General features: G+C 40.6%; 1 protein-coding gene across 7 annotated transcripts in view; it reads right to left on the bottom strand.

The window, feature by feature from the left end:
* Nucleotides 1-9582, bottom strand: part of DMD (dystrophin) — a 1145450-nt gene extending 1135868 nt beyond the window's left edge. For 3 of the 7 annotated variants that reach the window (XM_064407379.1, XM_064407385.1, XM_064407384.1), the window contains exon 1: nucleotides 9209-9580. In XM_064407379.1, coding sequence (XP_064263449.1) covers nucleotides 9209-9311 — 103 coding nt within the window. In that variant the 5' untranslated portion in view covers nucleotides 9312-9580. Of the gene's footprint in view, nucleotides 1-9208 lie in introns of all 7 variants that reach the window. The other 4 variants (XM_064407380.1, XM_064407383.1, XM_064407377.1 and 1 more) reach the window with 2 other exon arrangements.
* Nucleotides 9583-15486: the final 5904 nt, after the last annotated feature.

Below are 15486 nucleotides of genomic sequence, written 5' to 3'. Positions count from 1 at the left end.
GTGTTCCAGAGAAATCCATGATGTGCAATGTCCTATCTTGCAAATGTACTTCAGAATTTTTCACCATGTTTTTCTAGCTTTTTTTGGTCACTTGAATAAAATCCACTCCCATTCTTGGAAAGCATTCACTCTTTTCACTCCCATGAACTACAGATTCTACAACCCTTACTCTAATTTTTCATACAGCATTGTTAAAATTATTAATATGCTGTATGATGAAGAGGAAGTCCAGGACACTTCTGTGTAGCACTGGACAGGACACAGGCTTCTCCAGAACCATTCCTAGTATTCTTCAACCAAGATCTCTCCTTTCAGCCCCTTGCCCCAAAAGGGCTTGCCACTACTAACATTTGCTAGAGGATTAAAAATATGCCACATTCAGAAGCCAACATGCCCCTTTGTCCCTGAAAACATCATAAAAACTGTACAAGGACTTAAAAAATTGGTACCTCATCTCCCAATCCTAATCACTGAAAACAAGTCCCTGAGTGGAGAACTTCATGGACAGAATTCAAAGAAACAGACACTGGTTGACCTTTATTTTTCAGCTCTTAGTGTATAATGAATGTGAGATTCTTTGAGATTAAAAAAAAAAAACAAAAAAACCCCAGGGATTCAAGTACAGTCAAATTTTAATTGGCAGGGCTTGAGAACTGGTAATGCATATCTGATGATGGTACTGGTGGAGAAAAGAGCCACCAAAACACACACATTCCCAAAACACTATCCCAAGTGCTGTATTTTCTATGCCATAGAGAGGGAGTGGCACCCATCAGAGTTTGTCTGTAACACTTGGTACAGAAACTCACAGCAAGAGGGAAATGCTGAGAAAAAGTGGCAGCATCCAGAAACAAAATTCTGCAAAAAAAGCTTTGGATCTTTTATGCTACGCCTTGGTCTCCATTGCAGTAGAGTGCACATCAGGCTGTAGGTAAGACTGTTCCTTGTCTTGATTGTTGTACCAACTGGAATACAGAATCCAGGCTGGGATGAATATTTAAGCATGCACACCTCCAAGGTACATTCCTAGGCTACAGCTTTCAACCCTGCATGTCTTTTTATACACACATGCATAAGTGGTTTTTTGCAAATAAAGTATGATCAAACTCAGGAAACAGTTTTAATGCAGTTCTCCCACTCCAAGTGGATATACGACTTTAAACAGAAATTATTTTTTTCATGGTTAACAAAGTGGTTATGATTTTATGGCAAAATTGGAACATGTTTCCTCCTGAACAGAAATATACATTTCTCACATTCTGATCAACAAACATGGTGTAGACATGGGGCAATTTGCATCTTGTTTAAGCACTCCTTCTCTCCTCTCCACTGTTATTTGGTTGGTTAAGTTTGGACAAAGGAAAAAAAAGTCAAGCTAAACTGGTACTTTTGACAGCTGTGTCATGATTGCAAATTTTGTTTTGAACCACAATTTCATTACAGCCGTATCATATTTCTGACAAAAGCATTTATCAGGATAACATTATAAAGCTATATCTCAGAATTACCTGTTAAGCGAAGAAGCATGGTCCAGTTGTTCTATCATGGAATTGATGCTCTATAAATTACGGTGTTTTAATATACCTTGGAAGACAGGTAAGCCTGACTAATAGAACATAAAGTCTATTCTGTACTGGTTTATGTTGTTGTGGTTTGGGAGGATTTTTTAATTTTTTAACTGCTCAATTAATTAGAATTGTCATTTTTGCATTTTAAAGAGTAAAGAGATCATACAGTAATATTTAAGATACATTCTTATGAACGGATATTAAATATTGCAAGACACTAATTTTATCCTAAAAGAAATTCAAGCTCTTTTAAGACCCTACTTCAATTATTGCTTTAAAACATATACCTGAATATATCAGGATTGCACCAAACCCCAAATCACTAGATTTGCATTCTTTCAGGAAAAAAAAAAAAAGTCTTAGATCTGCTGAGCAGTGAAGTCAGTAAAAATATATTCACTTCACAGAAAACTGAAGTTTGGAACCCAATTCCAAGCATCCCAGGCAACACCATGTGTAGGATCTACTATGTGCTATGAAACCACTCAAAGTTAACTCAAGCATTATTTACGTAGTGATCCTGTGGCATTGCCAGAAAACTTTCCAGAACTGAGACAGAAAATTAGCATTCTAGTAAGGCAAATACAGATATAAAATTCAAAACTCCTCACTATGTGAACCTCAGCTGGTTTATTATAAAACACCAGACACGTGCTGTATGTAAAAGGATACATTTCACACACCTGCATTTTCTACTGCTTTTGATAATTGACCCAGAAATCTCTTGGTTTGTTCTTGAACAGAATATATTTGAACAAATACATGCATTGAAGAAACAGTTGAATTTAGCATTCTTAAGCTCTTATGAACAGTAGTAAGTGGATAAACTTCCCACCAGGACAGGGAAAGAAACAGATCAAATCCCAGGCATAATTATATCAAGAAAACTCAGCTTCCATTCCCTTTTAGTGTATTCAGGCTTATGTGCTTTGCTCATCACTTCATTAAATAAGCTGCATATGCACTGACGGTAAGCCAGTGCAATTTCTGGTTCACAATAACCAAAGGGATCTCTTCATTCCAGTCACACTCATGGCTGTATGAAAAGCCTACAAAATCAGTTTCTCCACAGGTAAACTCTTATTTAGAGAAAAGAAAAAAAACCACAGGTTTAATTCCAGTGCCAGGGTTTCTTTAGTTCTTTAAGCTTTGAAAACATGAAATATGCCAGTTGCTCTTTACTTTGACAAGCACTTTGTAAACTGCTGCAAGCAGCATTCTAATTTAACTACAAGAAAATACTTAATAAGGAATCTGATGTGAAATTAAACTTTTCATTTCTTTCCCAATTAGAATACATATATATCATACACAAATGAGAGACAGAAGAGAACTATTTCCCCCATACAGTCACTGTCAATTAATTTACCTTTTAAGATACTATATCTTTTTTATTACAAGTTTTCTAACTGTCTAGGTAGGAATACACAGAATATACCCATTCTAGTAATGTTACAGTTATGTCTTCAGAACTTTTTTTACACTAATTCAGCACTCCAACAGTAGCACTATCTATCACACATTCATGCTGTTATTTACAGGGAATACATTTGTCTATTTTGAGCCTTCATCGCTCCTTTGTTAACACTGCTCTGGCAAGGAACCACAGCCAGAACATTTGTAACAAGCCAGCCTTTCCCTTTTCTACAAGGATGCCACTGACTATAAAACCCCACCACCCACTACTCTCAGTCACTTGAGGACTACCACATCCCATACTCTTTTATGATACAGGATTGTTCACATGGTACTCCATTTCCAGGAGTGCCAACAGCTATCACCGGATTATTTTGGGATCACTGTCTAGCAATTAGGACTAACATGTCAGGTTAGCCCAGTCTACAGTTCAGGCTGCTGATAGCTGCATGTGTCTCAGTTTCTGATAAAGAGACATTCTGTGCTTAGGCTGTAACTTCTCTTACGGGCATTAGCAACTTCAGCAAGCTGTAAAAAAGTTCTACCAGGACCCTCTACTCCATGTGCTGGAGCTGTAAAGCCAAGCTCTTGGGTAGCCAGCAGTGGTACCTGCACCCTGGGGAAGGTGCACCTGCTGAAGCACCCTCTGAAGTCAGGTGAAAGCCTGTCCAGGAGATGAGGCTCAGTCAGGGCGTGACTGGGAGGTGAACTTAGATTTGATTAGGGAATGACCATCCACTTTGAAATAAAAAGCAGATTCATCCTCCTCCTTTACAAGCAGATTAAGTAGTTAATCAACACTGCAAAGTCAGAGCTGCAACATATCACACTACTACAGCCAGGAAACTAATTTATCTTCTTTCACAGTCTGGGAAGCAGAGAGGCTGTGTGGAAGTGGTTATTTTTCTGCTATCATGGTTTGGGATTTTTTTTTTTTTTTGGTTTGTTTTTGGTTTGTGTGGGTGGGTATGTTTTCAGTTTGGTATTTGTCAATTTTTTGGTTGGTTGGTTTGGTGTTTTTTTTAACACTTAGAATTACAGATTCACAGATTCTCTGCAGACCTTTATTGAGTAGAAGGTTCCCTGTAAGTCCCTATCAAGGCACACTCTGGCAAGGGATCCCAAGCTTAGCTAAATGTGGGCTTCTTGTGCCAGGACTGCAATTCTTGGTGAGCTTTACTTTTCTTAAAGAACATGTGCTCTTAGAGAAAAGAGTTATTTCAGTTTCAGATAGAATGAAGAATCCTTCTCTCTGCTATCTGTAAAAGAGTACTCATGACAGACAAAGCACAAGTTTTAAATATTGTACCTCTGCAGTTTGATTGATACTGCTTTAACTGTTTAGGATACTAGATTGTATCATTCTTTTTGTTCCAAAATATTAAAGTTATCTTTCATAACAAAGTTAGGATTTCATAGTGTTTATTCAGATTGATACTTAAAACATCCCCTTTTATTATAACCTACACAATGAATAATTTTCAAAATAATTCCAGGAAATTAATAGCTTAAAACTTGGAATTATAATTCAAACTGCAGAAGCTACAAGAGATGAAAGGTACTGTTAATATTAATTAAGCAGAAATAATTGTTTAAAGAGCCTAGCCACAAAAATGGAGTACTTAAAGATAAACTCTGGATTTTTTTCAACCTGCTCTAGATTTGCAGAAGATTTAAACTCTTCCTGGTGAGTGCTTATGTTTTGAATATGAATTAATTGTTTGACAGCAGTAGTTGTGTGTCTGTGCACCACACCTTCTCTTCTTCCCTACAACAGAAGATTGAAATCCTGACATATCACATCACTAAGGACATTCTAGCAGAATATTTTGCATAAGTCTAAATGAGTCATTCGGGGGACTTTTTTTTTAAAGACAATTCCTAAGGAGGAGAAAAAAAAATCTACTGTAGCTGATTTTTTTCCCCAAAGTATCCTGAGGGAGTTTATATTAAGAGTTTAAAGAATGAAACTGACTTTGGTGTTCCATTCCCAGTTGCTAATTTGTTATGTGGAGGAAGTCACATGAGCCTTGAAAGAAATCTTGATGAAAAGAGATCTGTCTCAGCTGCATGGGGTTTAATTGACTTAGTCTTGCAGGAAGAATGCATTAGTATTATCTATGCCTCTGTTTAACTATCAGCCAAATGGCAATCATCATGATGAATTAATTTTCTACTCTGCCATGCAAATCACTCCATTCGTGGACTCACTTCTCTGTTTAGCAGGACACCTGGTTGAAATTCATAGACCCACAGTTCTAGACAAGGTCATTGGAATAATTCAGCAGAAAGGGAGAAGACTGCCTAAGGACCACCACTTTGACCATTCTAGTAACATTCAAACAAATATTTTGTTGGGATTTTTTCCCCAGAGGGACAGGGCAAAACTAGCAATTTTTACTGTGGGCCATTATATCTAATTAGTACTAAGTGTTTCTTTTAATCTCTAATGAACCAAATTCTCCCTTGACTGCTTTCAGAATCTGGACCTGCAGGAACTTACCTCAACAGAAGCAGCTCAGGTTACACCCAGCCTGCACAGCTCTGATCAAGCCAGCATGCAGATGCCGAAAAGATAGCAAATTTTAGGGCAGTGTCACCAGGCCTCAATCTGTAGCTCTTTCCTGCACTACTGAGGATTTCATGGCCATGAAAAAACAGCCCATAAAACAGCCATCATCCCAGAGGCCAGGGAATCTCCCAGCACTACTGTCATTATTGCTGTCGCCAGCCAGCAGCATCACAAAGAGGAAGGAAAAAGTATTAACAAATTTAGCAAGTCCAATAGGGATTGTAAAGCAGACTAGAGAGTTTCTTCACACAGTAGAAGTTTCCTTCACCCATCTGTTGGGTGCAGAAGCCCACAGGGTAAGAATCCCAAACAAACAGCAAGTGCTCTGCAGTTTCATACCACACCAACAGCAATGTGACATTTCCAGCAAATTAGGGACCCATGACACTTCTGCAAAATCTCCAGATAACGAAATGATAATTGTTTAAATCCACAACAACCAGAAATCCTTCTGAGAAGGCAGCCAGCATTCAGCTGAAGAATATTTTGCAAGTGCACGTTGCCAATCCTTAGTTATTTCCCTCTAGTGTTCAGCAAAACATTACACTTGAGATAAAAGGGGAAAGATCACACAAAGCCTAATTGAATTAGCTTAATTATTGTGCGTGGGGAAAAAAAAACATAGCAACAAAAGTGCTGTAGAGAAGATTTTGTTTTCCCAGCTGCTAGGTTTTTTTTCAGGAACATATGTGATTGTGATGCTAGAAAACCTAAAGATAGGATGCCCCTACAGTCCAATGGCACACTTGAGACCAATGAAACAGGTTTAGGTCATAGGTGTAGAAGATTATACTTCACACTTTAAAGGCCATCTGCAAGGCTGAAGCCAGTTCCTGAAGATGGCTCATGGCAGATGTGGGCCATCAAGAACAGAAATACTATTGCATATAAATTTATTACACAACCTTTATTATGCTAGTCTACTTCCGCTGACAAAGTGGAAATGTCATATAAATCTGTTTGTAAACAGTCTGATAAATTCCAAACACCGAAACAGCAAGTTTTCCTTGACATTAGAGAAAATGAGAACAGCAGACTCCATCATCAAGCAAAAGCTAACATTATAAAGTCATGAAATCTTAGTTAAATAATAGTTTTGCTTCAATGATTGCTTGTTAACACATTACTAGACAATCTTTGCAGAAAGCTTATTTGGGATCATTGTGACTTAATGAAAGCTTCCAGATGAACTTTTTTTACAGGTCCTCATCTCCTGCTTGATTTTCTCAGACTTAGGTAGGACACAGTGTTCCAGCAGAGGCTGATATATATTGCATTTTTTAAACTTTTTCTCCTGGTGCAACAAAGTGGAAATGAAAACTGCTAAGCAGGGCAAACATCCTAAATAATTTGATTAGTGCACTTCCTCTTCGATAAGGACTTCATACACTGGCTGAACTAAAGGTAAAAGCAGCTTTTGAAAGCTGTGAATGACAAACTCGCTATAGTTCATTTTTTTTAAATCCAACTATTCTTCTAAACAATAAATTAGTTATACAGTGTATTATCTCACTAATAAACAGGTTGATATTTCAAAATTAGGATCCAATCTATGGCTTCAATAGCCAAGCCAAAGTGCTCTTTAAAAGCAGTCCAGCAACCACTTCCAAGACTCTCTGTAGATAGTAGTATTTATGGTATCTGATTGCATCCTGCAGCATAATTCAATCACATTGTGTTCTTGATACCATTCACACAGTATAAGGACAGCAAAAAAACTAACCTTGAAATTCAGTATAGTATTTGCCAGGTAACACAAAGCAGCGCATCCATTGCTCAGAGTTCCGGATACAAGAGGTGGGAATTTATTCACAGTAATTGCAAAAATTCAACAATGGGCACAACAGCACAACAGAGATACACTGGTATCATGGTAGGAGATATTTTAGCTTTTTTTTTTTTTTTACAAGGAAGATCCTTGTATTTCAAAATTACCTAATGCCTGGTTAGTGGTCTTCCCCCCCCCGCTGATAATCACAAACAGGTCACGATTCAAGTCAGTGAATTATTCTTAGAGAGAAATAAAAAGTGCTGAATTAAATTCTGCCAATTGGAGATTCATATTGCAGGAGATAACTTTAATCAAAATAAATCCATTGCCTTTAATGTCTAATGGGTATACAGTTCATGACAAGATGTGAGCACTTATCCACACGACAGAACCAGCTACAGTACACAGCCAGCCCACTTGCACTCAACCAGCTAAAACAGTAATTGTTTACAGATGCTGCAGGTCTAAGGCTAGTTTAAAGACATATATACTATTTCTTTAGATCTACATTTAAAATATCAGAACTCCTCAGCATACCAAAATACTGTTGTCAAGGCAACAATATACAGAAGGCAGGCAATTAAAAACAGATACTTATAGAGCAACCTAGTAAATTTAGAATCTTAAATAAATTGCTGGTTGGATGACCTTTTGCCATGGAAATTAAAAAGAAATACCTACTTTTGAACGGACACTACTACTTAACAGGATTTAAGTTTTGAGACATCTTTCATAGTGATTTTCATCCCCTCCAGTTCTGTTCAGACTGAAATGACTAAGTAACAAAAGTTGCAAGCCATCAGCACTTCTGAACATACCAGATCCCATGCTTTTTAAATTCTTAAATAGATGTGGAAAAAAATCCACCTAACTATTCAAAAGTTAATTTTTTGTCCTACAGTTAGGCATCTGCTACACCACAATGAGCAGATGATACAGTGGATAGTTAGGTCCTCATTCTGATAAAAAGAAATACAGCCTGTCCTGTCAAGTATAATAGACATAACGGAAATACCTCAAAGTAAAAGAAAACAAAAACAAGATTAAAACTTAATTTCAGCAAGAGAAACATACATAATGTAATTTTATCTGGAAAAAACCCAAAAGATTGATTTGAGTACAATAGTTTAAAGCACATAATGAAGCCCTGAACTCAAGACAAATTTTATTTCAGTAATTGAATTATTTTACTCATCTAAACCACATATTTAAAAATCACCTTCTACATAGACGCCTTTGCATGCCGTGATTGTAAACATTACAAAACATTTCTAGTTTGTTCTGCTTATTATATCTATGTTCTGAAGTGGGATGAGGTACAGGAGGATACTACTACCACATCACTAGCAGCTTTTGTCCTACAATTGCTTTGCAAGCTACAACTGTCCCACAAAACCATGGATGAACTGCAAGGCCATGAATTACTTTGAGCAGTTTATATCCACATTTTCCTTCTGTTTCATCAGCAGAGTTTTTTGAGGGTTTTTTTTTTCCCTTTAAGCAATATGAAAGTTCATCCATCCAAACCCGAATTTTGTATGTAAAATATTTATCTATGAATAAGATATTTATTTTGACACATGCATTAGCCTTATGACTGTGACCCCGTACTTCCCCCTTATGCAGTAGCTTCACTCAGCCCCCAAAGCCTTTTTGGGCCAGAGCCACAATTCCTCCCACGTGCTGCACTTCAGGAATAGAGACACCACGTACGAGCCTCCCTTCACTGCAAGCTCCAGTTGTGATTCATCAGAGCCAAGTCCCCTCTCCAGCAGCCCCGAAGACAATTCCTTTCACTTCTGAAGGGCACCCAAGGCTTTGCAGCTGGGGCAGCACCAGCACGCCGCCAGGGCTGGATGCGCTCGGCAGAGCCATCCTTACCTGCTCGCCCAGCAGCGCTCCGGGAATGCCGTGTATCCCCGGGCAGCAGCAGGTGTCCCCGGGCACAGGGAACGCTCCGTGCCAGCCCCGGGCATGCGAGCATCCCCCGGCATGCGAGCACTGCAGTGCCCAGCAGAGCGTTCCTCTCCTCAGCAGTCCCCGCGGATCCGCGGCACGGACTTTGTCACGCAGATCCAGCTGTCACTTCGTCTCCTCAGACACAGCGCGAACATCGCCCTGCCATCGCTGCGTGGAGGGCAGCCGCAGCCAAACGGGCACAGCACATCCCTGTGCACTGAGCAGTCCAGGGAGCTCTCTCAGGTCTCTGGATGCTTGAGAGTCTCCCACTCAAATTATCCAGGTTGGGATGCGCACTAACAGTTCTGGTCACCTACAGTTTACACATGAATGAAGGGGAGGGCAGAGGGATCAAAGCATAGAAAAAAAGGAGAACCACCATTATAAGTCTATTTAACTGCTTTTATCATCACTATATGTTGTAGCTTTACCTTTTAATGGCAATTAAGTACAAAAAGAAAAGCAAGCATATATCCTGGAAACTTGGTTAATGCTGCTTAGTGCCAATTCCTAACAACTGTTTTGTTATGCTGTATATAAAGAACAAAATAGTTGTCTTCTAGGCAGAACCTCAAGTCATGCAACTTAACAGAAGGTAATGTGGGTGAGATAAAGTCCTCACTCAAATCCTAAGCCACACCAAATCATTTTTCTATGCAGTCATCAAGTTAAAACAGCAGCTTACTCCAGATCTGCATAATTTTGTACTGTAAGTTAAGAACAAATGAGGTCTTAAGCACTTTTCTGAAGGCTGCATATGAACTGAAGAAATTAGAGGGCTTTGTGTTGCTAATCATGACTACAGTTACTAAGTTCTGAAACAGTAATAAAATCTAAATCTTCATTAAATTTATGAAAGAGTATTTATGGCATGCAGATTTCCTCTTACTACATAAAACCACTCACACTCAGTTTTGGGTTGCATTTACTTTTTTTTTTTTTAAGTGCTCTTTCAACATAGCAAGCATGCAAATGCATTTGAGACTGGATGGTGCTATTTAGCTGTACAACCAGCAAAGACATTCTGAGAAATGGAAACCACATGTTTTCCAGAGAAATTAAATCACTAAGATAAGTTTTATTAAGCTCTCCAACATCCACTTCCAAGGCATGGTCTCCATGCGTTCAACAAACAAGACATCAAGTACAATACATTAGAGATCCACACTTAGCAGACTAGCATGCTTATTAGTGGTTTGGAAAGTGACAGCAGCTTGTAACATCCACAGTCACAGCTGTTTTACACTGCCTCTTTGCTAATACTAACTCAACAGCTCTCTGGAGCAATCTTAGCTCAAGACCTGCATGGGTTCTGGTTTAACACTGGAATTTTAAGAATTGCCAGTGCCCCTGCACAGGGCAAAAGGAGTATGCTCAGCCTCAGTCTTGCACCAGAAAGAAGCAGGGTAGTCCATCAGGTCTGGGGAAAGCCCAGTTTGGATGGCAAGCATTAAACTGAAGACTCAGACAGACTCGAATACCAGTGTGAGCAGAAGAGACCATACGATAAATGACTGGACTGACATTTTACAACATTTACATGCTGAATCCAGTAACCTGATTTTAAATAAAGCTTACCTCACAAAAAAGTACTAGATGCTGAACCAAACACCTCTAGATATGGAGGATCTGTCCCCAAAGGTTAACCATCTTCTCTGTGCAAGATATCACACGTTTTAAATAAATTTACCAGCTTTGACTTCTTCCTTATTGCTCCCTCCTCTAGTAAGCATTCAGCACCCAGGATTTTCTGGCCATGAATATACTCATAGTAATAACGTTACTTCTGCAACATCTCATAAAAGGCTTAAAACAAATTATTGGCTAAGCTCCATGGACATTCACCTCAGATTTCAGGTTTTGTGGTTATTTTCCAACACATTTCTCATAGTAGAATCAGCCATGCCATATACAAGAGTCAAAAATAAACTTTCCTACACCCATTTCCCCATGTCATCGCATGACAAGGACACGCTGAACAGAGCCCCTGCAGTGGCCACTAAATTCTTCCCTCCTTCTGGCAGCACAGCTTACATCCCTCTCTCCAAGGCTCTGCATATGTGTGAATCATCTTCAAAGCTCAGACAACTCAAGCCATTCTGTATCAGTAAGAAATGATGAATTAGCATCAGTGCTTGAAATTATCCCCACGGAGACACAACAAGGAAAACACAATTTTGTTACAATTGCCTCATGGTACCTTCTGCAGTACAACTGTTTTGTGTGTTTTAAACAATTAAGTAGGTGTTTTACTGCTACTGCTATTTTTGTGTGTGTGTGTCATAACACACTGCAAGAAATCACTTGATCAGTAAAATTGATACATAAAGAATCTTTGACAGAGCCTGCTTTCCTGTAAATGTTGCTAACAAACTTTAAAGTTTTGTCCTTACATAAAGTGAATGCTCATTACTTTTTTCAATCATTTAACTTAGAACTGACAGCAGGATGCCCAAATTAATGCTATCTGCATCAGCCATTCATTTTAACCAAATACTGGAGCTATGAGCTTTTGAATATGATTCTGAATCCGCAGTATAGAATATTTTGATATGGCAAATCCAGCAATATATTCTACTCTGTCTTTTCTCTGGTTCCATGGGAAGACAAGATCTGCACCTGACAAAGGTCAAACTTTCTATCCAGGAGCTGTCAGAAAGCAGCATATCCCTGAAGCATGAAATTAATATCAACACAGTGACAAACAAGTGGGTTATAATCTCTTTTAAAGCCCATCCAGTACCTGGTGTCCTAAATCTCCATGAGATTGCTACAACAGCTTAATGTTCAGTTACCAAGACCCTTACTGGGTCCCAAAATCTTATCTGCAGAGCTAAAAGGTACCATCTGAGAACAATTCTACAGACTTAAGGTGTGTTAATGAGTATGCTTGAGAACCCTCCTAAGTCATCCAACCCAAACTTGTTCAAGAACGCATGTCCAAACAAATACAGAATCAAAAATCCAGAAATGCCTTACCTAGGTCATAAGTTACAGAAAAACCCAACCCAAAATGAACCCATCATGAGGCTTGTAAACAAGATCCCACCAAGTTCTCCTCAAGTTTGCTTGTTCCAACAGCTGTGTTAATTTGTTGTTCATTGCTGCTTCCCAAATCCATAGTCAGATTTTAAGCAATGCATTTCAAAGTTAGATAATAACAGCAGAAGATAAGCAGAGTAAGAGATCACTGTGAGGCATACTACAAAACAAAAAGTATACCTGTGATGAATATTACCATGGAAATTGAATTTCCTTATCTCTGCAGGCTTATAAACATCTGGGGCAATTCTATGATTCTTAAACTGATTCTGTTTCTTATTCATCATAGATAATACACCAGGGAATTGTGCCCAATTAAGAAGCACAAATGTTTGTTCCATGCCTACTGTTAGTATCTAAATCCTAATACTACTTTATAGCAGGAAACTTGAAAAAACATTTTACAGCCATTTGAGATCTTACACTTCTTATGATGTAACTAACATATTGCCATTGAAGCTGATCTGGAAACAGACTTTCCGAGTGAAACAAAGTATAAGGGATAATTAGGAAATGCATAGGTAACATTTCCTGTCTAGCTTTTCAGAGAGCGCCTGTTCTCAATTATGAATTTTTAACGTGGGAAATCGAACTGAACATTAAAAGTAATTACTAGCTATAGGAAAAAATGTAGGAAGAAAACAGTTCAGACTTGTAAGTATCTAACAGTGAAGTTACTGCCTTCAGCTTCACTTTCTGGAAGTTACATGGACCTGAAGTGTTTGGGTTTTTTTTATTCTTCAAGTTCTCTCACCTCCAATCAGCAACCTCCAACTGCCCAAATACTTTGTTATACACTAACAGGACAAGCCTTTAAATGAAGGGGGCTTTTCTCTGTGCTGCACTCAGTATGCAATTCATATCCCCTAAACGGTAAGTGAGCTAAGTAAGGAACAGGGAACATGTGCTGCTATAAGAGGTAACACAACCAGCCTAACCAGGAATTACTACGGAGACAGATCACCCATTTCACATTCTTATGATGCAGATATGACACAGAAGCCAAAGAAGCTCTTTGGAGGAGGGGGAGGGGGAAATTAGACAGCCACTAAATTCTTCACCACTTCCCACACCCCATGAGCAACACCCATCCTTTTAAACGCCAAACTGAAGGAAAAGTAATTATAAGGAGAATAAACAGTAGGGAAATAGTATTATTTAAAAAAACCCTCAGATGATCTTCATGAACTGCATCAGAAAGACTTTTGTGGGAAAGAACCAAATTCTGCTGCAAGAGTGTGTTTACACTATCAGAGTAAAAACAACATCCACACAACTTATCACAGAAACTTTAAGTTCTACTTACTACCACCCAAACACTTCAAGACTGAAATTTCCATAGCAGCCCTAATTATTCTGTAATGCATGACAAATGTTTTGTTGCTGTTTTTTACAGGTACAAAAACAATCCTTTTTAAAAAGTCATTTTAATAATTTAACTGTCTAAGGACATCACTATATTAAGGCGTGTTCAATGGGCAAGCACACATAGCCTGGAGAAGAGTTAACCTGCAGCTCCACATGCACTTGCACTGCAAATGAGTAAACGCTGAATGGTCTATAAATACCTTTACTACCACGGATTTGGTTTCTTTCCAGGACCAAAAAAAAAAAAAAAGGACCCAGGCACATGAAACTTTATCCTCTGGGGGAGCGTTACAGCTGTTCCCATTTACAGCTTTAACAACCTGCCCCCCAACACAAGCGGCACAAGCTCAGCCCAAGGTAGGGGACACCGGGGGGGACCCGCACGGCGACACTCATTCGTTGGGACACGGACGCGAGCGTCGCGCCCGTCACGCCGAGATGCGCGATTCGCCCAGCGAGCCGGCGGGGGAACCCCTTCTGCGCCGCACAGCGAAAGGAAAAGTTCAGCCAACACAAAAAGTAATTTCACAAAGCACCGACAGACAGACAGAACTCCCGAGCGCTGGATCGCGCAGGGACCCCGGCCCGCCCGGGCGGAGGGAGCGCGGCGCGGTGCCTACCCGAGCGGCTGCGGATGACATCGCGGAACTCATCGGCGGCCCCTTCGCCGCCGGCAGCGGGGCCGAGGCGTCCCGGCTCGGCCATGCCCGAGGAGCTGCCGGGGGAGGCGGGGGAGCGAGGCTGGAGGGGCCGGGCCGGGCCAGGTGTGGAGCGGCGCCGCCCGCCCTGAAATAGCGCCGGGGCGGCGGCTGCGGCCCCCCGCCCCCGCGGTCGATGGAGCGGCGCAGTTAGCGGGAGCCGTGCCCACCCGGGACAGGAGCGGCCCCGAGCACCGCCCGCGGCAGCGAGGGGCGGACGGCGCCGAGCCGCCCTGTCCCTGGCAGCGGCGGGGTTCCAACTTTTCCGGGCGAGTATCCGCCCAGCCGCACGTCGCTGCGGGGTCAGGGCTGCCGGAGCTGCCCGTGCCCCGCAGCCCTGCAGAGCCCGGCAGTGCCCGTGCCTGCCCCGCGGGGCGGGAGCCCTGCCCTGGGATCAGACGACAAACGCGCAGGAGTTTGTCTTCTGCCCCCTCCTTTGTAGTTCATCCTCAGAGGGATGAAGGTCCTGAATACCCGGTCCAGTGGCACTGCTCCAAAGCCACCCGACTGGCAGCCTATTGGCACCTGCTGGTCAAATCCCTTATCCGTTTTCAGGAAAGCGGGACACAGGAAAATATTTTGTCTTGTGCTTAATACAGGAAAGGCTCATCTTTGTCCCCTCTCACTGCAGTCAAGGGACAAAACGCTTCCCGCTGGCACTGCTTCCTTGCAACCTTCCATTAAGTGTCAATTTGGATGGCTGCCTCCAGCCCACCATTATTCCTTTCCCCTCAATTTTCTCTCCACACCAAATCTCAGGACTTGCCTTTTATGCTGTTTCCCTCATCTCTCCAGGCCCCCAAGCAGATTGCATCACCTCATGGGGAAAGTAACCAGGCACAGGAAATGTTCTTGTATGTATTTAAACACCCTTTCTCCTTACAAGAGAAATCCAAGCTCTTAAATATTTCACCTTAAAACACAGACAAGCAGAGGATCACCTGTTCTTGCTAGTTTATAGAACAACAATGTAGTGTGTTTAATACAAGTGTAGCCTAGCTGCTTCTCAGCTTTAATATGAATTCATAGATAATTCATAAACATATATAGAGGGAGATGATTAATAAACATATATAGAGGGACAGGAAATTA

This window comes from Passer domesticus, chromosome 2, assembly GCF_036417665.1.
Source record: "Passer domesticus isolate bPasDom1 chromosome 2, bPasDom1.hap1, whole genome shotgun sequence".
In the NCBI taxonomy this organism is placed as follows: Eukaryota; Metazoa; Chordata; class Aves; order Passeriformes; family Passeridae; genus Passer; species Passer domesticus.
The sequence above is the reverse complement of the archived record's forward strand: the minus strand, read 5'-3'. Positions and strand labels throughout refer to the sequence as shown.